At 39.5% G+C, this 26,984-nt stretch overlaps 2 protein-coding genes across 6 annotated transcripts in view; one reads left to right on the forward strand and one right to left on the reverse strand.

Annotated features, from left to right (window-relative positions):
• The window catches only part of LOC117249894 (kinesin heavy chain-like), a 33,467-nt gene extending 23,839 nt beyond the window's left edge, over window positions 1-9,628 (forward strand). The window contains exons 22-26 of one of the 2 annotated variants that reach the window (XM_033615700.2): window positions 3,879-3,950; window positions 4,037-4,141; window positions 4,250-4,466; window positions 4,548-4,656; window positions 6,308-9,628. In XM_033615700.2, the coding sequence (XP_033471591.1) occupies window positions 3,879-3,950; window positions 4,037-4,141; window positions 4,250-4,466; window positions 4,548-4,633 (480 nt within the window). In that variant the 3' untranslated portion in view covers window positions 4,634-4,656; window positions 6,308-9,628. The remainder of the gene's footprint in view (window positions 1-3,878; window positions 3,951-4,036; window positions 4,142-4,249; window positions 4,467-4,547; window positions 4,657-6,307) is intronic. The other variant, XM_033615701.2, reaches the window with a different exon arrangement.
• A 2,361-nt stretch (window positions 9,629-11,989) lies between these two features.
• Window positions 11,990-26,984, reverse strand: part of LOC117250179 (plakophilin-4-like) — an 82,011-nt gene continuing 67,016 nt past the window's right edge. For 3 of the 4 annotated variants that reach the window (XM_078166015.1, XM_033616223.2, XM_078166014.1), the window contains exons 12-22: window positions 26,556-26,739; window positions 20,524-20,641; window positions 20,122-20,316; window positions 18,721-18,894; window positions 18,485-18,635; window positions 17,734-17,926; window positions 17,521-17,605; window positions 16,110-16,227; window positions 15,839-15,970; window positions 15,666-15,739; window positions 11,990-13,868 (exon numbers count right to left, since the gene is read on the reverse strand). In XM_078166015.1, the coding sequence (XP_078022141.1) occupies window positions 13,611-13,868; window positions 15,666-15,739; window positions 15,839-15,970; window positions 16,110-16,227; window positions 17,521-17,605; window positions 17,734-17,926; window positions 18,485-18,635; window positions 18,721-18,894; window positions 20,122-20,316; window positions 20,524-20,641; window positions 26,556-26,739 (1,682 nt within the window). In that variant the 3' untranslated portion in view covers window positions 11,990-13,610. Of the gene's footprint in view, window positions 13,869-15,665; window positions 15,740-15,838; window positions 15,971-16,097; window positions 16,228-17,520; window positions 17,606-17,733; window positions 17,927-18,484; window positions 18,636-18,720; window positions 18,895-20,121; window positions 20,317-20,523; window positions 20,642-26,555; window positions 26,740-26,984 lie in introns of all 4 variants that reach the window. The other variant, XM_033616220.2, reaches the window with a different exon arrangement.

The following is a 26,984-nucleotide window of genomic DNA, read 5'->3' on the forward strand; positions in this document are numbered from 1 at the left end:
GGAAGGCAGGGGATAGATAGGCAGAGAGGTTAGATAAGGAGGGTAGGAAAGGATAGATGAGGAAGGCAGGGGATGGATAGGCAGAGAGGTTAGATAAGGAGGGTAGGAGGGGATAGGTAGAGAGGTTAGATAAGGAGGGTAGGAAAGGATAGATGAGGAAGGCAGGGGATAGATAGGCAGAGAGGTTAGAAAAGGATAGATGAGGAAGGCAGGGGATAGATAAGCAGAGAGGTTAGAAAAGGATAGATGAGGAAGGCAGGGGATAGATAGGCAGAGAGGTTAGAAAAGGATAGATGAGGAAGGCAGGGGATAGATAGGCAGAGAGGTTAGATAAGGAGAGTAGGAGGGGCTAGGCAGAGAGGTTAGATAAGGAGGGTAGGAAAGGATAGATGAGGAAGGCAGGGGATGGATAGGCAGAGAGGTTAGATAAGGAGAGTAGGAGGGGCTAGGCAGAGAGGTTAGATAAGGAGGGTAGGAAAGGATAGATGAGGAAGGCAAGAAATAGGATGGATGGGCAGAGAGGTTAGATGGAGAGGATAGGCAGAGAGGTTAGATAGGAGGGTAGGAAAGGATAGATGAGGAAGGCAAGAAATAGGATGGATGGGCAGAGAGGTTAGATAAGGAGGGTAGGAAAGGATAGATGAGGAAGGCAAGAAATAGGATGGATGGGCAGAGAGGTTAGATAAGGAGGGTAGGAAAGGATAGATGAGGAAGGCAAGAAATAGGATGGATGGGCAGAGAGGTTAGATAAGGAGTGTAGGAAAGGATAGATGAAGAAGGCAGGAAATAGATTGGATAGGTTAGATATGGATGGATAGGAAGATAAGGAGGGCAGGAAAGGGTAGATAGGAAGGCAGGAAATATCCAGGATGGATGGGCTCCTGCCCAAGGGTAGATAAGGATAGATAGATAGATAGATAGATAGGAAGAGAAGGCAGGATAAGGAAGATGGGAAGGTAGGGTAGATAGGAAGATGGGGGGGTAGGGTAGACAGGATAAGGAAGAAAAGGCAGATGGGAGGGCAGGGTAGACAGGAAGAGAAGGCACCTTCCTGTCTCCCCATCTGCCTTCTCTTCCTGTCTACCCTGCCCTCCCATCTTCCTATCCTACCATCTTCCTTATCCTGCCTTCTCTTCCTGTCTACCCTGCCCTCCCATCTTCCTATCCTACCATCTTCCTAATCCTGCCTTCTCTTCCTGTCTACCCTGCCCTCCCATCTTCCTATCCTACCATCTTCCTTATCCTGCCTTCTCTTCCTGTCTACCCTGCCCTCCCATCTTCCTATCATCTTCCTTATCCTGCCTTCTCTTCCTGTCTACCCTGCCCTCCCATCTTCCTATCCTACCATCTTCCTTATCCTGCCTTCTCTTCCTGTCTACCCTGCCCTCCCTCCCTCCCATCTTCCTAATCGTGCCTTCTCTTCCTGTCTACCCTGCCCTCCCTCCCATCTTCCTTATCCTGCCTTCTCTTCCTGTCTACCCTGCCCTCCCATCTTCCTATCCTACCATCTTCCTTATCCTGCCTTCTCTTCCTGTCTACCCTGCCCTCCCATCTTCCTATCCTACCATCTTCCTTATCCTGCCTTCTCTTCCTGTCTACCCTGCCCTCCCATCTTCCTATCCTACCATCTTCCTATCCTACCATCTTCCTTATCCTGCCTTCTGCCCTTCCTCATCTTCCCTTCTCTTCCTATCTACCCTGCCATCTGCCTTTTCTTTCTATCTTCCTTATCCTGCCTTCTCTTCCTGTCTACCCTGCCCTCCCACCTTCCTTATCTTCCTGTCTACCCTGCCCTCCCTTATCCTGCCTTCCCATCTTCCCTAGCCTGCCTTCTCTTCCTGTCTACTCTACCCTACCATCTTCCTTATCCTGTCTACTCTTCTCTTCATCTTCCTGACTGGGATTTGAACCCCAGTCTAACGAACCACAGTCCGTAACCTTAACCACTCAGTTAACCTGCTTCTACATATGTGTTACTTCGTTTGCGTGTATCTATAGATACATATGTAGATATCAGCCTTTAAAATTCACCTGCCCTGGATAAGGATCGAACCTTCAACTTCAGTATCTCCAAGCAGCTCTTTAACAGCCTGAGCTATACCTCCTCACACTTCCACTGTGTTTCTTGGGGCCTTTCACTCTCTCCTCTGGACAGTGGCCTTTAAAATTCACCTGCCCTGGATAAGGATCGAACCTTCAACTTCAGTATCTCCAAGCAGCTCTTTAACAGCCTGAGCTATACCTTCTCACACTTCCACTGTGTTTCTTGGAGCCTTTCACTCTCTCTTCTGGACAGTGGCCTTTAAAATTCACCTGCCCTGGATAAGGATCAAACTTGCAATCTGAGGATTCCCAAGTAGCTCTTTAACAGCCTGAGCTATACCTCCTCATGCTTCCACTGTGTTTCTTGGGGCCTTTCACTCTCTCTTCTGGACAGCTGCCTTTAAAATTCACCTGCCCTGGATAAGGATCGAACTTTCAATCTGAACGATTCCCAAGCAGCTCTTTAAGAGCCTGAGCTATACCTCCTTACACTTCCACTGTGTTTCTTGGAGCCTTTCACTCTCTCCTCTGGACTGCTGCCTTTAAAATTCACCTGCCCTGGATAAGGATCGAACTTGCAATCTGAGGATTCCCAAGCAGCTCTTTAACAGCCTGAGCTATACTTCCTCACACTTCCACTGTGTTTTACGAAGCCTTTCAGTCTCTCTTCTGGACAGCCACCTTTAAAATTCACAGCGCCTCAACAAGGATCGAATTCAGAACCTTAAGAGTTCCAACCGGTCCTCTAACAGCCTGAGCTTCCAGGCCAGAGATGCTTTAACAGTGTTCTTTACAACTTTTAACATTCTCCTTCAGACATTGGCGTGCAAAACAGACTGACTGTTCACTTGAGAATTGAACCCTGATCCTCAAACTTTCAGACCTGTTCTCTATCTCCCTGAGCTAACCAGCTGTCCCATGCCTGAAAGGTGAACGAAGAATACAAAAACTGAGAAAAATTTTGATTTTGATTACATTTAACTTTGACTTTGGAAAATCTGAACTAACCTTTTAACACACCAAAGACACACAATACCACAAACTAACTAACTGCTTGAGGCAGTGGTCGAGCAGCAGCTCCCGTTTCTAGCTTGATAAAATTACTGTTTTTGTCAATGGAGTCTGGCCCTGAAGAGAGCGTAGATTAAGTTTCAGTTCGGTTTAAAATATTTAGGTTTGTTTAGGAAGTACTGGATGAATGAGACTTGGATTATATCACGAGTTGTGTGAGAGTTTGTAAACAGATGTTTTGATGTAGTCAAATAAGAATTTACTTAGTTTTTGGACTCTTCGTTTGTTGGATTGTTCTTCACTTATTCGACGTAACACAGGGTGAATCGTTGATATACAAGCGGTCATTTGGGGTCATTGTGGGGGGATGAAGTCATAGGGGAGCACGTATAACAACTGTTTACTTTTATAACTTAAAATTGGTCTTACTAACACAAAAATAAGACCGTTTTTACGACATACTGTTATACAACTTTTTAGACATAATATACTCTGACCGTTTTATGGTATGTCTTACAACATACCCTAAAATTGAATGTCAGCAAGTAATATTATAGTATGAAAGGTCAAGGAAAACGTCATAGTACAGTACGACAGCAGTCATAGTCTTTGAGATAGACACTTGTCATGGTGGAAACGTTCTCTCAGCATTCTGAGTTTTGGTCCCTAGAATTTGCTGAGCCACTGTGTGTTGGTTTCTCTGCTTTCCTAGGATTTGCCGACTAAAAGATTTACAATATTATCGGCCTTATCCTTTAATTAAGATTGAATCATCATCATCATCAAGTCTAACCATCTGAATGATTGTCGTCTCGTTCCGTCAGGCCAAAGAGCTGCAGACTCTGCACAACCTGCGCAAACTCTTTGTCCAGGACCTCACCACACGGGTGAAGAAGGTACGCCACCTTCCTCTGGTTGTTTAGTGTTTTTATTTGTCTGCCTGTTCAACATTTAACCTGTGCTCTGTGTTTTGTTTGGTCAGAGTGCAGAGCTGGACTGTGAGGAGGGACTCGGCAACGTGGCCCAGAAACAGAAGATCTCCTTCCTGGAGAACAACTTGGAACAGCTCACCAAGGTTCACAAACAGGTACAATAATCAAACTACGACCCTGATACAGGAAATAAGACATTAAATGTGCAATGCTACATAAAAATGTTGAGCTAATGTAAATGTGCTTTTCACCACTGCCCTCAGCTGGTTCGTGACAACGCAGACCTTCGCTGTGAGCTGCCCAAGCTGGAGAAGCGCCTGCGGGCCACGGCTGAGCGAGTCAAAGCCCTGGAGAACGCCCTGAAGGAAGCCAAGGAGAACGCCATGAGGGACCGCAAGCGCTACCAGCAGGAGGTGGACCGCATCAAAGAGGCTGTGCGGGCCAAGAACATGGCCAGGAGGGGGTTCTCTGCACAGATCGGTGAGCTGAGAGTCACACTTGGACAGAAGGGGAAATAAAATACATGTTTCTGAAAAACTGTTTTCTTTCTTTGTGCCTCAGCGAAGCCCATCCGACCAGGCCACCACCCGCTGTCATCTCCCATCAGCAGCTCCATCAGAGCCGGAGGCGTCTACACACACAACTAAAACCACAACAGCAAGTTAACCCTGTGAGTACTCTGAGGTTAAATACAGGACTCTAGGTCCTGCTGCTATCTGATAATAGTGGCTAAATCATTCAGTTAATATTTTTTTAAATTAAATTCTACATTGTTGTGACACTATTTTTTATTGCTATAAGAATTCTTTATTAATTATTAAATATTTGTTTTGTTATATGTATATGTTTTGTTTAACAAATTGTTAGGACACATGAAGTCGTTCATTGTCTCAGTTTCAATAATCATTTTCGGTAAAATGAATAAATAAAAGGCCTTTATACATTTAGAGAGAGATATGGTTGCAGAGTTATATTACATTTATATATTTATTTCATTAGTTTTTAATATTTATTTTGTTTTATTTTATTTTTTTTTGTTTTTAATTTAGTTTAGTTTCAGATAGTTTCCAGAGTAGGTTTGCTCATTTTAGTGTAGTTTTTTATTTATTTTTTTTAATTTATGATTTTTTTTTTTAAATTTAATTTAGATTTTTTTAAACTTAGTTTTAGTTTGTTTTTTTAAGTTTCACCATTTTTTTTAATTTATTACTTTTTAATTTTATTTTTATATTTAGTTTGTTTATTTTTAAGTTTCACTGTTTTTTATTTTGTTTTTTATATTTAGTTTTAATTTATTTTTTTAAGTTTCACTATTTTTATTATTATTATTTTTATGTTTAGTTTTAGTTTATTTTCATAGGTTTCAATATTTTTTAATTTATTTATTACTTTTTAATTTTATTTTTTTATATTTAGTTTTAGTTTTCGTTTGTTTAAGTTTCACTATTCTTTTATTTGTTTTTTTAATATTTAGTTTAAGTATTTTAATTTATTTATTGTTGTTTTTTATTTTATTTTTTTTGTTTTGTGTATAAACATAATATAGGGGCATTTGTCAAGGAAATTTAAGTAGTTCAGAATTGGTATTTACATGCAAACAAGTTGTAGTTTATATTTTTATTATTTATTATTATTTTATTTTTATTTTGTTTCAGTTTTTTTCCACACCTAGTTTTAGTTGAGTCTGGTTTGCGTTAACTAGAATAAGAGTGGAAAGTAACAATAAAAATCAATTAGAAATATATTTATAAATTAATGAATTAAATATTTTTAAATATTATAAATATTTATTTATAATTATTTATAAAAAATAAAATTCACAAAGAAAAATAGAAATAAAAAAAGTAAATGTTTTCTCAAGCCTAGTTTTAGTTAACCAAAATAACCTTGGATAATCATAAAAAATAAATTTTAAAGATTTACTTAAACTTAATTAAATACTTGTGACTACATTTTAAATTTGTACATGCAAATATCTTTCCGTCCTTCTGTTGCTCACGAAAAAGCAATGAAAATACAATTAGAGACTAAAAACGAAGTTATCTTCTGCTGCCTTAACAAGTTTTTTAACTGTTTTTATTTATTTTTTTTTTTATTTTCTGATTTTATTTTTATATCCAGATTGCCTCTAAATTTGTTCAAATTTTACTTGCTATTTTACATTACCTGTAAATTTGTTTTCATGTATGGATTGTGCTGTATAAAAACATATTTCCATTTGCTTGTATAAATATAAAGCTGCATAAAAATACAGATATATAAAAACAAAACCAACTTGTGTCATACTGTCATTGAAACTAAAGTGGTGTTCCTTCCTGCAGACAGACCATAACCAACTCAACGCATGCCCACCACCCCACCTGGACCCACAAGCCCCGCCCCTCCTGTTGGAGCACCAATGGGAGGCCATCACGACAGACTGTCACCGCTCAGAGAAGCAAACATCCATCGTGTACATACTGATATGAGACGTAAACAGATTTCATTTGCTGAATGTAGATATCAGAGGCCTCGTTTAGGAAACGTCCTGCTTGGTGTCCGAAATTATAATTTACGGAAAAAACTGATCAGTCAAAACCAATATTTATTGATTCTCCTGATTATATGTCGTTTTATTTGCATAATTACGAGCATACATTTTGTAAACGAGGTCCTGAGTTTCTTTCTGAAGGACTTAGACATGAGTTCAGAAGTTTAGCAGGTGCATTATTTTGGTTGTGATTTATGATTGCGACTGTACGTTTGTACCGACCTCCAAAGCTTGAAGAGCCAGGCAGATATTTGGGGCTTTAATTTAATATTAAACCAGCACTCATTCAGTTAAAGGACGAGCTAGACATTTTGGGAAACACTTTTTGAAGAGAGTTAGATGAGAAGATTAAACCAAGTGTCATGTCTGCAGAATCAAAATGAAGCTGCAGACATGAGCGTGGTGTCAATCCTCTTTTCTAACTCTCCGCAGAAATGCCAAAATGTCAAACCGTCCCTTTAAGAATGTCACTTTAATGCCACTGCAGCTAAACGCCTTTGAGTTTCACACCTAACGTTGAAGGTTAAAGCGAGATCGAGTAAAGGCGGGAATGAATTTTCAGCCACATTGTGCAGACACCGACACGCATCTCGTCAAAGTGTGTGTTGAAGCATTTTTCCTCGTCTGAATGCCCCTAGTTGTATTTCTATACTAATACCTGTGCTAATACTTTGTGTTGTCTTTGGGGTTTCTGTCACGTTCTTTTTTCCCCCAGTTGCCTCTTTCGTGTCCCTACAGGTGACAATCACAAAAAAATAAAAGCTTAAAAACAAAAGTTGTTTAAGGTTTAACTGTTTAAGGACGCGGCTGTGAAATGATTTGAGACTGTAGCTGCAGTCCTGTTGGGACACTGACCAGCCAATCAGGCGCTCCCTGGGCTCAGAACAGTCTGGTTTGTTAGTTTACAGCAAAAAGGAAAATCTTTAAAATCTTAAATTTGTCGGGACGAAGAGAAAAGTTCTGCATTCTCTCTGTAAAGCTCCTGATCAGCCAATCAGAGACCTTGAAGGGCAACTTTTCAACATGGACCCTATTTTTCCATGTGGCTAAGTGAGGAAGTGAATTTTGCACCATCAATTTACATCCACTAAAAGTGTTTGTTTTTGTCACTGACAGGCTCACATTTGTCTGACAACATTATGTAAAGGATCCCGACAGAGATAGACCTTTTTGTGCAACTAGAAACGGCCTCGAAATCAGTATCACCAAACCCACCAGACTCCATTTAAACAAAACGGAATTTTATTATCATAAAGCATACTTCATTTAAAGTCGACACAAACAAAATAAAACACACAAAAGCCATCTTGGTTCGTCTTCTCACTGTTCCAACAATCACCAGCTCTGGTTTGGTTGAAATTAACCCTTAAATCATGCAGTTAGATGTGGAAACATGCTGCCTCTATACATGCTAAAATTACTGTTTTTTTAAATGGGGTCTGGTGGGTTTGCCGATAGCAGTTCTGCGGCTGTTTCTGGTTAGACAAAAAGGTCTATCTCTGTCGGGATCCTTTCCATAATGTTGCAAGACACTTTGAATAATCCAACCAGACTCCATTTAAAAAAACAGTAATTTTAGTGTGTATAGAGGCAGCATGTTTTCACATCTAACTGGGTGAATTAAAGGGTTACTTTCAACCAAACCAGAGTTGGTGATTGTTGGAACAGTGGGAAGACGAATCAAGATGGTTTCTGAGAGTCTCAATTGGTTTCTGTCAGCTTTTAATGAGGTGTGTTTTACACGGATAAAATTACAGATTATTTAAATGGAGTGGTGGGTTCGAAGATGGCGATTTCGGGGCCAAAAAAAAGGATCTTACTCTGGCTGAATCCAAATGTCTGGACTTCAACGCACTTGCGGACTTTGAGGGCGCGTTCCCAGAAAGTCAGGGAGTGCTTTGGGCTGTCCAAATTCACAGTTCAACCAGTCCACAAGGGGCCTTAAGCGGACTTTCTGCAGACTTTCAGAGTCATTGATTTAATTGTCCATAATTCATTGCAGTAGTTTTTTTTTTCAATAGCCGACTTAAATCAAAAGTTATGTATACGTAAAATACTTACTGTAGCCTATTGAAACTCTACTTGAATCGTGAAGGCCAGAAATAATATTCAGCAATATTACAATACAGAAATATGTAGAAATATAGGCTACAGAGGGGAATCAAAATGCACTGTATTAATGCAGCCTTGATATAGGCTGCACAGTGTAATGACAAATATATATAGGCTAGGCTAGTGGCCGAAAAAAAAAAAAAAAACCCAAGTCCAAGAGGGTGGACATTTGGATTCAGCCTCTGTGGGGATCCTTTCCACGACGTTTTCAGACATTTAGAATAACAATCTGAGCCTGTCAGAGGCAAAAACAAACACTTGAAGTGGATGTAAAGTGATGGTGCACAATTGCCCCATTTGGTTACATTGCAGCCTGTTTTGCTGCTGCCGTCTGCAGCTGTCTCACTCAATACTGGACCAATTTCCAAAACGGTTGTCTCTGTTAGTTGCTTAGAAACAAGAATACGGTGAAATAGAGTCCAGGTTGAAAAATTCACAACGCACCCTTTAAACAGAGATGATGTCATTATGTTTCACTCTGCCACACTTTGTGCCTTTTGGAAACACCCGCACTTATATATCGTCACATAACTAACTTCCTAACTTGAAGATTGTAATCGATTACCCCCCTTCACCCTCCAATCAAAGATATATTAGACGTCTGTGCTGCTTTCCTTCGTGCTGCCAGTTTAGCATGTTTCTGAATGCACTTTTATCGTTAAGTTGCTGACAGCGATGGTAAAAAGGGCAACTTTTTCAGGCAACAGAGCGCCTCTGAGCCTGATTATCTTTATTTGATGTTAGTGGCTGTTTGGAGAGAGCGCTGCGGTCACAGTAACTGAATGTAACTGCATGGACTAGAGCTTGTGTTAACGGCATGCTCAGGGAGGACGAACCGAGGCGATTTGTAAACACCGTGCATTTACTTCATCATGATGTACATTTTGAGTTCGCAGATGTTTTTTAGTTCCTTTGTTTGTTTGGCTGTGGCATCATGTCTCTGAATATACCTACAACTGATGCAATTAAAGCTAATAAAGATATATCTATTTAACTTTCATTCTTCGTGTTTATTTTTTAAATGACACGAACGCCGCTCGGATGTCTTGTCATGATATAATCTTTAATCCCTATACATATATTTCCCTCTGTAACATTGCACATTATCATCATCATCATCATCATCATCATCAGTTGTGGACAGAACAGACAGATGGGGTATTTTGGTCAGCTCACAAGTGAAATTAATAAAAATAAATCAATAAATAATAGAAAAATCTTCTCCACACAATCACATATAAAGTTCTACATATTGAATACAACAATGTAACAGGACGGTTAAACCATTGTATCTGTACAAATAGATTTTCACTTGTTTTTTTTGTTCCACATATTTCACATACTTTATGAGATTACTGCACTTCTGGCCAACGCACAGAGAAGCAGAAGGTTACAGACGTAACCCCCGGTTCTCTGCTGAGTCTTTAAAGGTTCCCAGGAGTGATGATCGGCACGTTCCTCCGAACCCGGGGCAAATACTATTTGAGTTTTAGTGGTTTTATTGGCTGCAGCGGGAACGCCAGTCGTGCTGCATACATGGTTATAAATAGTGTTTGCCCCAGGTGCTCCCTTCCCTCGCTCAAGTCCCTTTTCTCGCACATTCATGATGATGCTGGCGAACGATATTTATGTTATAAAGCCAACAAACTGCACATTTTTACTGCAGAGAAAAATGAAATCCGTTGACCTTAACAAACACTCTGGTAAACAACAAGGTGAGGGCGGGGTTTTCTCAGAGAGCACCTTTTGGCTAAGACCATGTCCACAGTAATGCAGATAAAGTGGTTTTAATCTAATCATTTCTGCACTGAAATGTCACATCAGCAGAGAAATCTCTTACCTAGACGTGCTGAGAAGACTCCTTCACTTCTGACTGACTGGTGGGAGCACAGGGTGTCACCCCTCGTTAAGGACTCGTTACGGTCACATGTGGCTCGTTAGCTCACCTGGCTGTCATGTGAGAGCTGTTTGAGTCTGAGTCCAGCAGAGGAGGTGGTCTCCAACACCTCTGCTGCAGTTTGCATCGAAAATTTGCACATTTTTAAACCAGGACCAGCGCTGCTAGGAACCCTGTTGTTTTTGTAAAGATTTTTAGTTTTTCTCTATTTTTATTCTTCCGTTGATAAAAGTGGTGCTTTCAGGCTAAACCGTGCAAGGGAGGGTGGTGCAATTTGGAGGGCTGGTCCAGACCCCTGCACGTACCTCAGACGCAAAAAACTACATGTGTCGGCCTGCAGGGGGCGCTATAACCAAGGCCAACGCGTTTTGGCCTATAACTCCCACACCGTATGTCGTACATTCAAAAACATTATATCCCCAGATTCCCTGAATAGAGCTGAATCACTTTGCAATTAGCCACGCCCACTTCCGCCTAACATTTTTTTCTGTATTTTTTTTCTTCGCAAAATCGCAAAAACTGGAAAACCTACTTTTCTGAACTCCTCCTTGGGATTTTGTCCGATCTGATCTAAAGTTATCAAAAGTATTTTGTTCCGTCAAAAATTCCGCAAATTATTAATGAACAAATTTGTGTAGCTAGCTATAAAAACGTAAACTGCTGCATATCTCAGTCAAACTTAATGCCATCAACACCAAATCTCAGATCCTCAGTTGGCATGACACTGTGAAGGTATGAGCCGATTTTGGCGAATGTTGGCCACTAGGAGGCGCTACAAATATGGGAAGTTTATATCTCTTAAACGGCTACACCCAGTTCTACGAAATTCGGTCAGTATGATGTAGGGCCATTCCTGAGGCCATATATTGAAGGTGGTCATGACTGGTCAATGTGGGCGTGATTTATTACAATAAATTCAAATTGCCACACATTCAGCCTTTCACACTTCTGGCGCATTTCCCATTACAGCAAATACCACGGCTCGGACGTTTGCCCGCATCCCTGCGCTCGCCCTGAGCCCATCGTGCTTCGGGGCTGACTTCCGTGGGCTCCGTGGGGCACGGGGGCCGAGTTGCGCAGGGAGGCTTGGCCCCCATTCGTAACTGCTTGCAGTTCTAGTTAATTTTTTTGTTTTTCATTTTGTGGTTTTAATATCCCACTGTTGCTTCCCATTAGTGTTTCTGATGTATTTAAATCCAAACATTGAAAGTTTAGTCAAAGTACGTATGTTTTAGTGTCAACTTGACCTGCTGTAGGTTTCTGCATGATGACATTACTACATGTAAACCCTCTTCGTGACTGGGCCAAGTCCTCTTCAAGAATCCTTTGTTATCAACCGTCCACATTGGCTGTATTCCTCTGACCCAGTGGTTTTAAGACCGTGGGGCCGTGGACTCTGGGTGGGCATGAAGCCACTCCAAGTGGGGTGTGGATGACCAGAGGCAATGTCGGACCCAACAGTTCTGGGAACTCCCTGAGAGGAACCGCATACTGGGAAGCTCCCCCGAGAACTACAAGGGCGTGTTTTCTGTTTGTATTTGCACCCCCAACAGGAACGCTGACGTGACCTACTGTAAAGCGAGATTGCATTGAATCGACGCCGTAGCCTGACGTGCACCTCCCCAGAAATGTAACTACTTGTCGCAGCGACGCAGACCTCCTGTCTGTTTCTGTAAGCTGAAACCATTTCCCTCAGTGGAAACAAAGCTTGTATTTACTTTAATTTCACAGATAAGAAACTGTAAATTGTGAAGACAATAAAGCCTCCACTAAAATAGCATTTTAAGTCTTGTGTGTGATTTATCCTGGCTTCATATGAGCAGAGGAAAAGTCCGCTAGCTGCTAGGCTAATTTATACAATGTAAAATGCCATAGGGTTGTGCAAATAACATTAGCATGTTGTATTTGTTTGGAAAACGTGTTTAGTATAAGACAGTTGTTTTGTCAGTGAACCTTGTGAGTTGTAATGGAGCCAAATTATGTAACGTTACATTTGTTAGATGACGTAATTAAACCTCGGCCAATCAAACCAGACCTTAATTTACACTGTGACGCATAACAGGAGTTTCTAACCAGGTTTTATGTCTACAGTTAACGCAAAGTGAGTACTGATTTCTGACATAGTAGCCATACACTAGAATGGTGGTTCCCAACTGGTGGGTCAGGGTCCAAAAGTGGGTCATGGGTCCAGTCTGAATGGACTGCAAGTGACCTGCGAGCGTGTCAAGTTTAAAAACAGTGAATTTCTGGCACAGAGCTTTTATTGTGAAGTGCTGTTCCCTGCTGTAAAGTGAGTGACTAACGTACAGCTACTTGACAGAGACAGCTAACTAGCCTTTGTGGTGGGACCAGTTGGGAACCACTGACCTAGAGGACTTTGAAAAGACTTTAAAAAGAGTCCCTCTCACATCTAAAGACAACGCGAGTTTTTAGATTTTGCAAAGACTGGGTCGCTATTTGCAAGACTACAACTAGATTAATTTGAGATTTTCAATCCTGCTCCTGGTGGAAAATATTACACCAAACCCCCTTTCAGAAATATAGCGTTTTAACAATTCCTTACATGTCGGCAATAACACGTAACTCTAAAAACACAAGATAAAAGGCGTCACATGACGATAGCATTCTTGTCAATTCGGCTGTAAACTGTGTTTGATACAACCTTTACATTTTGGATTTTGTCGTCTCAACTCACCACCAGCCTCCGTTGGTTAGCTGCGCTATTTTAGAGTGAGGAGACAGTGGGAATGAGGAACTGACTGTCCTCTATTGACCAATCAGACGGCAGTGTTCACAGCTCAGGCCTCTCTGACTTGTACAGTCTGTCACGACTGCGTAAAGTAAAAAAAGTTGGTATTTATCTGCGTTATTGTGCACATGGTCGGTCTTAGTCACAAGCTGCACGTAGCAAACCAAGCCCTGGTCATTCAGTACAGGTTCAACACAGATGCACACACATTCACATGCATCCTCACCCTTTCACACAGCGCACCCACCCAACGTGCACTCCCCACACACAAACACGCACAGAAACAGAAGCTCCACGTACACGGTGTCCGTTTTTTCTTTTTTCCTTTTCTCGTGTCTACACCCAGGAGTCGGGGGAGCCGGTGAACTTGTTCGCCCTGTTTGAAGGCCTCCGCGTGGTGGAGTAGAAGTCCACGTAGTTGGTGTTGGCTTTGAATTGGAGCGACTGGCCCGCGTAGCCGTCGGGGGAGGACGGGGTCAGGTGGACCGGCTCGTCCTCGTAGGGCTCCTCTCCGTAGCCTTGTGGGGACGACAGGTACATTCTGTAGCTGTTGTAGTTCTTCCTGTCGGGTTCGTCGTAAAATGGCTCTGTGTGCTGGGAGCAACAATGATGTCATTTATTAATAACGAAGCAATGAAGGCAAACACATATCAAGACAACAGGCTCAATCATCATCATCATCATCATCATCGTGTGACCTTGTTTGATAAGAGCTTGACTGTGATGGATGTTCATTTATATGTTTAACTCGTAGTTTTTAACCCTTTGAAACAGGCAGCGACATCACTTCTCTTGTGCTGCTTTCAGACGCCTTTCACAAGTATTTAACCCTTTGAACCTTCAGCTGATTCTTCTTTCAGAAACATGGGCAAAAAACAGGCAATGAGCAACTTGGTAAGAAATGTCCCAAAAACCACATAAAAACTAAGAAAAAGAAAGAAAACTATATTTATAATAATCATTATTATACATTTAAAATAATGCTACAGAATTTTTAAAAGTATTTTCCCAGGTTATTTCCTTGTTCTTAACTTTCTTTTCTTTTTCTGTTTTTTTTTTAAATTTGTTTTGTTTTTAATTTAAATTATTATTTATTTTAATTTTTTAAAATTTTTTGTCTGTTTGTTATTTTATAAAACTAGGGGAAAAAGAAAAAAGCTCGGGAAAAAAATATACTTAATTAAAATTATTATCAAATTATATTTAATTATTAATATTATTAAAATATTATTTCCTTGTTTGTTTGTTTGTTCTTAACCTTCTTTTCTTTTTCCGTGATTTTTAAAAATATTTTTCTTGTTTTTAATTTTATTTATTTTTTTCTTTAATTTAGTTTTTAATTTCTCTTGATGAGTTTGTCTGTTTGTTTGTTATTTTATAAAACTAGGGAAATAAAGAAAAAAGCTCGGGAAAAAAAGTACTTAATTCTAATTATTATCATTATTCAATATTTAAAATTATGGTACAGAATTACTGTAATTTTAAGCACTTTTTTCCAGGTCATTTCCTTGTTCGTTTGTTTGTTTGTTCTTAACTTTCTTTGCTTAATAATTTTCTTGTTTTTAATTTCATTTTTAATTTTTTTTAATTTTATTTAGTTTTTAATGTTTAATTTCTCTTGATGATTTTGTTTGTTTGTTATTTTATAAAACTAGGGAAATAAAGAAAAAAAATCGGAAAAAATATACTTAATTATAATTATTATCATTATTAGATATTTAAAATTATGGTACAGAATTACTAAGCACTTTTTTTTCCAGGTCATTTCCTTGTTTTTGTTTGTTTGTTTTTACTTATTTTCTTTACTTTTTCCGTGATTTTTTTCAAAAAAAAAAAAAAAAAAATTCTTGTTTTTCTGTTTTGTTTTTTTTTAATTTCATTTTTAATTAAAAAAAATGTTTTTGATTTTTTTTTTATTTTATAACACTTGGGAAAAAAGATAAAAAGCTCGAGAAAAATTATAAAAAATATATATAAAAAAATTATACTTAATTATTATTTTTATCATTATTAGATATTTAAAAATTATGGTACCGAATTACTGTCATTTTAAGCACTATCTCAGGTCATTTCCTTTTTTTTTTTTTAAACTTACTTTCTAGTTTTTAATTTTCTCCTTTTACTAATTTCTCGCAAATTTTTTGGGGTCATTTCTTATTCCATTGCTCCTTGCCTTCTTCCTGTGTTTTTGAAAGAAACCAAATCAATTTTCTCAGGTTTCAAAGAGTTTCTGATCTCTAAGAAGTAGTGGTTCAGCTTAATAATTTTTATTATAGATTGATCTGTCAATTATATTCTCGATTTAAAAAAAAAAAAGTACTGTTTGCTTTTGTCCAATTAAGAGTTTAAAACCCCAAAATATAAATGTGTCTGAGTTTTAAATCTTCTTACCTGGGACCTTCTCAAATCCTCTCCTGACTGGGAAGAATAGGTCCCAATGAAATATGGAGTTTTCTTCTCAGACCCTGAAGCGGGAAAATTCAGCAGCACAGGTAAGTTTGTGTTTTAATATCTATATTCATGATCACCATGCATGGATCCCTGAGGGACGCCACCATACACACCTGTGTACTGCCGCTTGTGTAAACTGTTGTCTCCATAATACGTGTCGAGTTGCATAGATGACTGCGCTCTCTGATAGTTCGAACTGTGTCTTCTTATACCGAGCATCGCCGGTGAGGATGTTGCACTACCACCTGACAGAAAGAAAACAATCAGAACATTTTTTGAAGATGTTTCTGACGTTAAAGGATTTCTTTGACTGTTTAAAAAAGATGGAGTCTGGTTTGGACATGATACCACCGTGTGTTTGACCTCACTCACCGGATCTCTCACCTGATTGGATAACGGGGGACATCTGCAGTGGGCTGGTGGGCAGCGTCGGCTGTGAAAGGTAGCGGTCTCGCTCCAGAGTGGAGACGGGAGTGACGAAGTGAGTGTAGTTCCAGCCGTCCTGCAACAGAAACAGTTCATCAGTTTAGTTACAAATAGTCGCATGTTTAAGTCGTCATAAGTCTCAATTTTAGTAGAGCACTTTATTAACTTCTAACTTCGCTGAGTTGTTTCTTAAATAACATTTAGTATGAACGCATAGTTCTTTTTATATTAAGCATTTGACATAAATATTGATTATTTGTAAGGATAACTATCGCAATGCTAATTTTCAGGAGCGCGCTAACGGTAATTCCCACTACGTGTTAGCATCGAGCTAACAGACTAATTTGACACAGGAACAAACAGTAAAAGTGCGTATGTTTATCCATCATAATTTATTTATTCATTATATTTTTTATTATTCTTCTGACAGCAGTTTGAAGTGGTGGTGGAAGGTAACGAAGTACATTTACTCTCAAGTACTGTACTTGCGTATCATTTTGATATACTTTTACTTTGGGTATTTCCATGTTCTGCTACTTTATTCCTCTACTCCTTTACATCGGAGGAGGAAATATTTTACCTTTCACTGGACTACATTTATTTGATACATTTAAATATTACTATTAACGCGCTACTGACAATTAGCATCGTGATTATATTATCCTCGCAAATAAACGATCTTTACTTCAAAAGTTTAACATAAAAAGAAATATGTGCTCATACTTGGAGGCATAAATTCCCCATGCTCTCTGTAAACTAACAGCGGCTAACTTCTGTCCCTGGGTCCAGTTGTCGTTATCAAGGATGCTAATGCTAGTTAGGCTCTTTGTGTTAGCCTGATTGGTACAGTTAGCTCATGTGAGGGAATGTCGCCACCTGCTGACGTGGCGAGTAACTGCACCTCACACAGGTATTATTTAGAGACCCTGCTGTGATAGGAATTGGACAAAATCATGCAAACACACAGGAGGGGAGTCACAAATGTGTAAATCCAGTCTCACTTCCCAAATAGACAGCTGTTTCTGATGGGAAACTAAACTGAAAGTTAAAACTCCCTCTTGGACCAACCTCAGAGCAAAATTAAGATTAAGACTATCCAAAAGAAATGCAGCATGAAATGACGCACTGGCGGATAGCAGCTCGTCATGGACGCAAAACGTGTGTGTGTGATTCCAGCGAAGAAAGGACTGAGCATGGAGGGAAAAAGCAGCAGAGTTGCAGCTCGCTAATGTCGTACCCAAGTTTATTAGATACGTGTTTCACAGTGTAGTCTGTAGGAGGTCTTTTTAAACCTACCAAACTAAAAACACCATGGAAATTAATGCTAAAAAAAAAGATTTGTTTTCTAGGTGCGTCTGCAGGGACTGACCTGCTTATAGAGGTTCCTCAGCTCTCTGTACTGCCACAGTGTGTTCAACACCTGAGCTGCTGCCTTCACGACCTTCATCGAGTACCTGCGGCATCAAGACACACACATTACACATGAAGTTATTCTTCACATCTCAAAACACACACAAAAAACACACAAAACATTTCTGTAAAACTAAACTGTGACATGTTCAGCAGAGAAAAAGCTCCGTACCCTTTCCCCCGTCCTTTACTGATGTCCACCAGCTTCTCGATGCCTCCGCTGTCGGCTAAAGCTTTGGCGTTCTCCATGTTGCGGCTGGTGACCTCGTGTAGCGTGCAGCAGACAGACGCCACCGTTTCGTCCGACAGCACTGTTGGACTGCCGCCCGGCAGCCGGGTCACCAGGTCCCGCATGGCGTACTTTCCTGCAGAAGGAGACAGAGAATACAGACTTCATTTAGAGCCACTGAAAGATTTTAAAGTTGTTGTAAAAGTTTGCTTTACAGACACGAGATATTTTTTTGTGATGAATCTCTCCATCAGGAATCCTTCCTTATTTCATTACCTTTATTTCTATGACGCTTTACAAAGAGCGTCTCAGGTGGGACTCAAGGAGAGGAGGGGAGGAAAGGAATCGACGATGTACCAGGAGGTGTACTCTTCCTCCCTTCTAGTATGTTCTTAATAAACAGCCAGTTAACCCACACTGACTGCTGTGACCTCTTTACTGGAGCCCATGTGTGTCTCACTTCAGGTGGGGGACTCCAGATGTTTACATCACCAGTCAGGTTATTTAACCTTCAACACAACTGTTGTCCACAGGGGGGCGATGTGTTCTCACACTCTCAGTATTCACACAGGAAAAACTGGACTGACTGTGATGTGATTGGACATGAAAACCTATTCTGAACAAGCTGCTGAGAGCGTAAGGAGCTCACAGTTTGAGCTTCTGGGACCAATGTTGCTTGTGTGTGTGTGTGTACCTATCAGCTCCTTGTTGCGGCTGTCCAGCGCCATGTTGCGCAGCGCCGTGGCAACGGAGCAGACGACCCGGTCGTTGTCCATCCTCAGCAGCTCCACCAGGATGGGCAGACCTTTCTCTTTACGCACCGCTGCTCGGATGTAGGCTGAGAACTGGACACACACACACATACACACACATTTACTTCTTCTTTAAACTTGTTGTGGTGTTGCTATCACGGCCTTTGTGGCGTCCTACCTTCCAGTTTCCAGCTGAGAGGTTTTGCAGCGACCCAGCGGCGCCTTCCAGCGTGGCGGGGTTGGAGCTCTCGGCCAGCAGGTTGAGGTACGGCTTCACCACCATGGGGTGCCACAGCAGCTCCGCCCCCCTCAGAGGCTGGGAGAAACCTGGGATCGGCCCGACGCCGTCCCACTGCATCAAACAAACGCACAAACCAACAAATTGAGACTAAATATATCTGTCACAGATGCGATTAAAACCTTTCCTGATATCATCTTTTTCAGCTGGTGGACTGTCATGCATAAAGATCAAAAAATGTGCGCAGGATAATCCCTAACAAGTTGTACGTTCCATGATTGTAATGTTAAATGCGGAGACTAAGCACCAACCACCAAAAAAAAAAAAGGTTAAATGATCTAAACACTATTTTTTACTAGCTATAATTAAAAAAGCAACTCAGACAGCACAAAATAAACCTGTACAAAAACTGTTCCTGTAACGAGCGACTTCTGGTTTCAATAATAAAGCGAAGGCGATAAAAAGGCTTTAAAACACCTCTTAAATTAAGATTTTTATTGAGGAAATTAAGTGAATAGTGACAGATTCATAAAGCAAATGACATCAAGGAACAAGGACGGGAACTAATGAGATTTTTTTGGTGCCTATGACATTATTGATTCTGCTTCTTTATCTGACTCTTTCTTCATTTCCACACTGATTCCTGATCAAGTCTCTCTCTCACGTATTCAGCGTCATTATAAGTAAGGGTGGACTCAACCTTAAGTGTAAAATAACCTGAAGATGTTTCAACATATTGATGGTGTTTCCAGCCTGACTTGAAATGATCCTTCCACAGACATTACAAGCCACAGTTGTCGTCTTTTTTCTCATAAAATGAAGCCACACTTTGGTCCGTTTCTTCCTCTCCACCATGACTCCTTCTTCTTACGCATTTTCAGGAACTGCAGATGACTTTGACGTCATTTGTTCTGCAATGTGCAACAGTCGGAAAACATGCCGGTGTTGTATCGAAATACGTTCCCCCTGTTGAATAGTGTTTCCTTCCTGATAGCGCAAAGTGATGCATTCAAGTGCCCCCCTCAACGTTTCTACCTCTAGCCTGCTCAACTCTGTATAGAGGGGCAAAGGGAAGACGCAAACGAAGGCGGAGGGGTAAGAATGAGAACTGGGATTCACCCTAAGGCTCAGGGTTTAGGTCTCAAAATCCAAGATGGCTGCTCCACACGTTAACAGTAGTGAACGCTGCAGTAATATGATGTTTATTTGCACTTTTATCTTACTTGTGTCTCATTAAAAATGTCACACACACTGTGCTCTCCAACGTCTGTCAGTGGACATGTCGCTACAGTGTTGGTTCCCGGATTCTCCCAGGACCTCAACACCTCTCTGTGTTTGTACCTTGTCGTCGGGCCAGCCGCCCCTCTTCCTGCCGCGCCTCCTCTTGCCCCAGCAGAGGTAGTCCAGCTCCTTGGCCGGGGAAGAGAAGCCCAGCAGGGTGTCCAGCTCCTGGTTGCCGAGGAGACGAGAGGAGGGCATCTCCACCTCCAGCCGGTACGAGAGGTTCCTCAGGGTGCAGACGCTGTTCTCCACGATCTGGGACATATAAAAATCTGAGTGTCTCAACTACTGTCACTGGAACACATACACACCTAATGCTTCGTGACTGCACACACACTTAATTAATACATTTAAGAGTGAAGATTTTGGTGATGGTTGTGTTTGAGGTTTGATTAAATCTCCTGGGAATAAATGATGACTGTAAACACGTGTGTGTGTGTGTGTGTGTGTGTTTTGCAGCACCTTGCTGTCGTAGTCAGACGTATTGACGCAGGCTTTGAGGACGTGAAGCAGTGAGTCCACCAGACCTTCACAGCAACGCAGCTGACTCCTCGCCTCCTCCCCTGCTGAGCTCAGGTTCCTCACACACACACACACACACACACACACACACACACACACACACACGTATTCAGACCGAGGTGCAGTGCGTGGATTCCCCCACAGGGTGGCTTCAAACCTGCCCGGATACAAGTAAAGGAGGGAGCTGCTCCTCCAATAGGAACCTTCAGCCAGCACTAATGGAGAGCTGACATGGGAAGACTGCACAGCGGCACATAACTCCCACAATGCATCTCTATACTATCAATCTACGGCCTGCGTGCAGGGAGAATGCTGGAGGCATCTGTGTGCAGAGACGTAGTTTCCCTGCAGCACAGTCGGGCGATTACAGCGAAGAAATAACCACCAGTTTGTCATCAAAGATTTTCACTGAAGCCATTAAAACTCATTTTGTTTGAGGAGTTTAAAGTTACCGGAGTCTTTCTAAAAGTCCAGGAAACACACCTGGACTCGGTCCTGATTGGCTCCTGACGCTAAGGAACGACTGGCACCCGACCAGTCAGGCCAGTTTGCAGCATGTGAAGTGGGAAGTCTCCACTCAGCAGGTTTAATTCATTTGATTCAGGGGAGATGGCGGCCAATCAGAGCCCAGAGTCGTCAGTTTCATTCAATAGATTCTGCTTTTAAGGGTTAATTTAAGTTTTGTCACAGGGCAGTTGTTGCCAAGTTTGCTGGTTTCAGGTGCGGGGATGACTCGGCCAAAACAGATACAGTGATGCAGCATTTCTGACAACTAAAGGTGGTCTAAGTGCCTTAAAATTGGCTATTTAAAGAGTTAAAGGGTTTCAAAAGGCATTAGATTAGTTGATCAGTCTCAACAGAAAATTAATCTGCAACTATTTTGATAATTAAATGGTTGTATTAGTATTTTTTTAAGCAGAAAAGCCAATTATTTGCTGGTTTAAAGCTCCTTAAATGTGAGAATTTGATGCTTTTCTTTGTCAAACTTGATAATAAAATCAATAACTTTTGATTTTTGGACTGTTGGAGAGATAAAACATCATTTGAAGCAATTACACTTAATTTGTCATTATTTTACATTTGGCATGAAAAACATGTTCACTACACACTATACATATTTTTTTAATGAATGATTTCAACAGAAATACCCCAAAATCTTGTCAATATATAATTTATGTCACAAAAATAATATAAATTATTTTATTTAAAGCCCAAAAAGTCGCTGCAGGTGAAGTACAAGGTTGCAGTAATGGCGGCTGAAATATAGCCAGGGCTGCACTATGCCTAGTTTAGTGAACAGGTGATTAACTGTGATTTCCTCCCAATATGAAATCAATACTTGGACATTTTAACAGCTGTATAACTTCTTAGACATTACTTGATGTTACCAAATTGTATTTACCTGACAGAGTCTCTTAATATAGTAGGACTGGCGATAAATTCCCGAGCTGCACAACATCTCTTGTGCTCCGTCGGCCATTTTGAATTTCAGAGATTTGTGTCGCACTTACACCACCTGACCAGTGGGTGGCACTGTACAGCTTTTATGCCGCTACAGCATCAAAACCAATGCAAGAAAATGGCGTCTCAATAACTGCCCGCTGTAGTGACCACTATACAATAAATGGTTAAGGTTGTGAGCTGTAATGGAGCCAAATTATGTGCCGTCACCTTTGTTAAATGTTGCTGTTGTCCCTGGTTTCATATGAGAAGAGGAAAAGATCGGTAGCTGCTAGGCTAATTTATACAATGTAAAATGCCATAGACTTGTGCTAATAACGTTAGCATGTTGTGTTTGTGGGGAAAATGTGTCCAGATAAAGACAAGTGTTTGTCTGTGAATGCTGCGAGTTATAGTGAAGCTGATTTGTGTACTTGTGTTTGAAACTGTCTCTATTAAGCCATGTTTAATGTGTGTTTAATGTGTGTTTAGAATCAGCTAAACTTTACAGCACTTCACAGAAACCTCCAACGCCAACTAGTGTTGTGGAGGTTTAACTGCAGAGTGACACAGACACATCACTGCACAAGTAAACTGACATTTTTACAAAACTTTATTGGATGTATAAAGCCGTTTGTGGTAACTCCTTCATAATTGATATGTAATACAAAACCAAAGTAATATTCACACTGGTTTGAAGAAATGTTTGATTGCATTTCTCATCTTTGCAGTGCAAACTTCAAATAATAGCCCAGGCTTTTAATTGAAGTTTCACGGGTACGTTGTATTACTTACGGCAAAGATACTGGATTACTACAAGATGGCCCACCTACAATAGAGTGTGCCAGTAAACCCGGAACTCCGTTAGCGCTTTTAGCACTTCTGGTTCTCTTGTCTAAAAGTCAATACGTTTTTTGAATGGGATTTTGGTAAAATGCCTCAAATAAGGTCTGTGGTTAACAAAAGTTTAAGCGAGTTTTAGGTTTTGTTCTATGACATAAAACATGTCAGTAAATTCCCTGCTTGTAAATTTTGAAGCTTTTACGTGTCATAAAAAAGGCGGTTGCTATGCTAACAAGTTGCTCAATACGACTACAAACCCTGTCGGGGACATTAAACGTAATCACCCCCGAACAGGCGAGAGTGCTGGCAGTCCGCCATTACAGCTTCTTATTTAGCTTAAACAGTCCGATTTCCCCATTATATAATGTTTTTAAAATAAAGCGGCCGAAATCAGTTGAAAGCTTAGTGGCGGTGACGTCAAGAGTCATGCGACCGTGGTCCGTTAAAGCCTAACGTTAGCCTTTTACTTCTGGCGATCGCATTTAAGCTTCAAATGCGGTATGAAAGGTGTTCATATGTGAAGATTATCTCGCTGAATAAAACCTGTAAGTATCATAAACTTGTGTTAGCCACAGAGCTTATTTTCTGACATAATCCAAAACGCAATGCAAAAACCACATTCACTTTCTCTTCCGGGAACCAGCGCGATGCTAAACTTCCGGGTTTTGACGTCAGCCCTGGCACACTCTATATACTCCCATTGTATGAAATGGTATACATTTCCAGTCTCCTAAGTAGGCGTTGTCCCCCGTAACCCAATCAAAGACAATGGAGAACCGCCAATCAAAGACGAGTATCCCCAACCTCACTTCTGTCAACATGTGTGTACCCTTACTGGCCATAAGCTAAATAAATAAACAGTCCGTGAAAAAAATATTTTTTCCAGCGGATGTCTTAGTTACAACATGATTGAGCTAACTGGAGTAGTTTCATGTGGTATCCGACAACAGGAGGCTTTTAACAGATGACGTCCTGATGTTAGCTTTGCTGCTCCTGTTAGCTGTCCCTGTCAGCTGCAGCCACTGATGCTTTCTAGACATCGTGATTTCCCAAAACTGAATAAATACCACACATAGCAACACAAAACTGCTTTGCTAGCTCAATCATGTTGTAACTAAGATATCTGCTGCAAAAAATATTTTTTTAATCCAGTATCTTTGGTGAAACTGCACTGATTTCAGCACCAGAGAGGAGATATCTGTTGCCAGATCTCGCGAGAGTGTGTTGTTGAGACAGAGACAGATCTTGAACAAAGTAAATTTTCTTCTGATTTGTCCGTCTGAAATTTGCCATTTTGGTGTTGGAATGTTCTGAAGATATGTGGCTTGTGATAAATGGGTCCAATATTTGCTTCTGTGACTATGGGGCGAAAGAATTGGCCATAATCTGTAATACCATATTGTGATGTCAGGAATGTTATTATATTATTTATTTTTATGATATTTTAGATTTGTTTCCAGTGAGATGTCATTGAGTCTAAATATATATATATATATATATATATATATATATATATATATATATATATATATGTGTGTGTGTATATATATATATGGAATATTATCTTGACAACTGACCTACCTCAATAAGTAAAACTTCATTTACTTCCTTCTGCTAACACGAATGTGTGAAGACGTTGCCATATGCTACTTTAATTTATTTATTTTTTACTTACTAATTATTGTTATTTATTTATTTTCTATATTTTCTAGACTATAACTTTTATTTATTTATTCATTTATTTATTTTTAGCAAAACATGAAATTCAGCATTATCATCTTGAGCTGTAATGAACTGAATCATCTGGGATTCCAGGAGCAATTAAGCTATAACATAAATCCTGAAATACATAAACGAGACAATAAATATTTAATTATATAAATGTAGATAGATCTGGTTAAATAAATAAATAAATTAATTAATTAATTAATAAATATATATGCCTATGAAATAAACAAAGCTATAAAATAAATCCTAAAATAAATAAATGAGACAATGAATTAATATCTGGTTTATGTAAATGTAGATAGATCTAGTTCAATAAATAAATAAATATGCCTATGAAATAAATAAAGCTATAAAATAAATCCTGAAATAAATAAATGAATAAATAAATATCTAAATATATAAATCAATAGATCTGGTTCAATAAATAAATAAGTAAACAAATAAATAAATAAATGCCTATGACATAAATAAAGCTATAAAATAAATCCTGGAATAAATAAATGAGACAATAAAAATGATCTAATTATATAACTGTAGACTGACATCTAAGTAAATACATATAATCTAAGTAAATACATAAATAAATATGCATATGAAATTAATAAAATATCCTCAAATAAATAAATGAATGAATAGATATCTGATTATATAAATGTAGGTAGTTCTAGATCAATAAATACATAAATGAATAAATAAATAAATATGCATGTGGAATAAATAAAGCTGTTAAATAAATCCTGAAATAAATTAATAGATAAATAAATAAATACATAAAACAATATATATGCTTATGTAATAAATAAATCTATAAAATAAATCCTGAAATAAATGAATGAGGCAATACATATCTGATTACATAAATGTCGATAGATCTAATTCAATAAATAAATAAATATGCATGTGGAATAAATAAAGCTATAGAATAAATCATGAAATAAATAAATGAGACAATAAATGTCTAATTATATAAATGTAGATAGATCTAGCTCCACAAATAATAAATAAATATGCCTATGGAATAAATAAAGCCTTATTAATATAGAAATGTAGACATAAACACATAACATTGTCTTTATTTCAGTTTCATTTATTTATTTTTATCTATTATTTTATTTTAATTTTAAAAAAAAGATGTTTATTAAAGGACTTTATTTATTTCAGGGAATTTTCATTTCATAATGTCACATTTTTCTTCCCCAGCTGTTTTTATTTCCATTTCTTATATTCTCTCATTTATTTATTTAGGGATTTATTCCACAGCCATACTTATTTATTAAACATTGTCTTAAATCGTATTCCATATTCTGCTGTGTTTACTGGTGTAAACTCTGCTGATGATTAATCTAAACGTTCACCCTGGGCTTTGACTTTTAAAACGCACAGTTATCACTCTGCTGTTATTTGCCTCTGAAGGCCACTGTGGTCAAATCTATACTTAAGACTTCACGGCTGTATAAAATCTCCATCACAGGGGCCCTCATTGACGATTTTATGAGTGTGATTATGTGCTGTGGTTTTACAGAATCGTTAAAATGAAAAGCAGGCAGAAAAAAAAAAGCAGCACAGACGACCGATAAATCCAAAAGTCGTTCTTGCATTTCAAAACGAGAATCGATTTAATGAGCAAACGGCACGACTGGTAAGTCAACGCATTTGGAGGCGAGGCACTTTGTGAAATCTATTTTCATTTAGAAATGAGAATGGATCTGTTTGGTTTGGGGACAGTCCTAACTGTAGGGGAGTGTGCCTCCTAAATGTGATGAATATGCATAAACATCATCAGCAGAGACGATGATTAATGTTGATAAATAACGAGAGTAATGGTGACATCGATCGTTATTCTCCAATCAAAGAGAGGATCATTTTCTTACAGCAGGGCTTGAGTTGTCCTGTAACAAGATAAATCTACAAAACAAAACAATGAATGTATCACAAGAGGGTGCGTTTGATTCGCTCCTCACCTCAGACAGCCGGTGGTGTTACGCAGCAGCAGGGACGACTGGAACTTGACTTTGTGCTCGTCGCGGTGCGAGATGCTGCTCCAGCCTGAGTGGGGGATGACGACCGTGTTGGTCAGCGTGCTCAGGGCGTCGCGGATGATGGTCATCTTCACTGCGTCACAGGACGACAGGTTCCACAGGACGCCTGCGGGTGCCAATAAAGACAGATCTCTTTCCAACAGAACCAACTTCACCCCAGTCCACACGATTTTTTTCTTCCACCCCTAACCCTAACCTATCTCAAAAAATCTATAACAGGCTGTGAATCAACACAACCATCAGAGATCCTTAAGGATACAGTTATACATGTGTACACAGACTATTAGGCTGATTGGTCCAGTAGTTTGTGAGATTAGCTGCAGACAGACAGATACACAAACTCATACATGC

This window comes from Epinephelus lanceolatus, chromosome 24, assembly GCF_041903045.1.
Source record: "Epinephelus lanceolatus isolate andai-2023 chromosome 24, ASM4190304v1, whole genome shotgun sequence".
In the NCBI taxonomy this organism is placed as follows: domain Eukaryota; kingdom Metazoa; phylum Chordata; class Actinopteri; order Perciformes; family Serranidae; genus Epinephelus; species Epinephelus lanceolatus.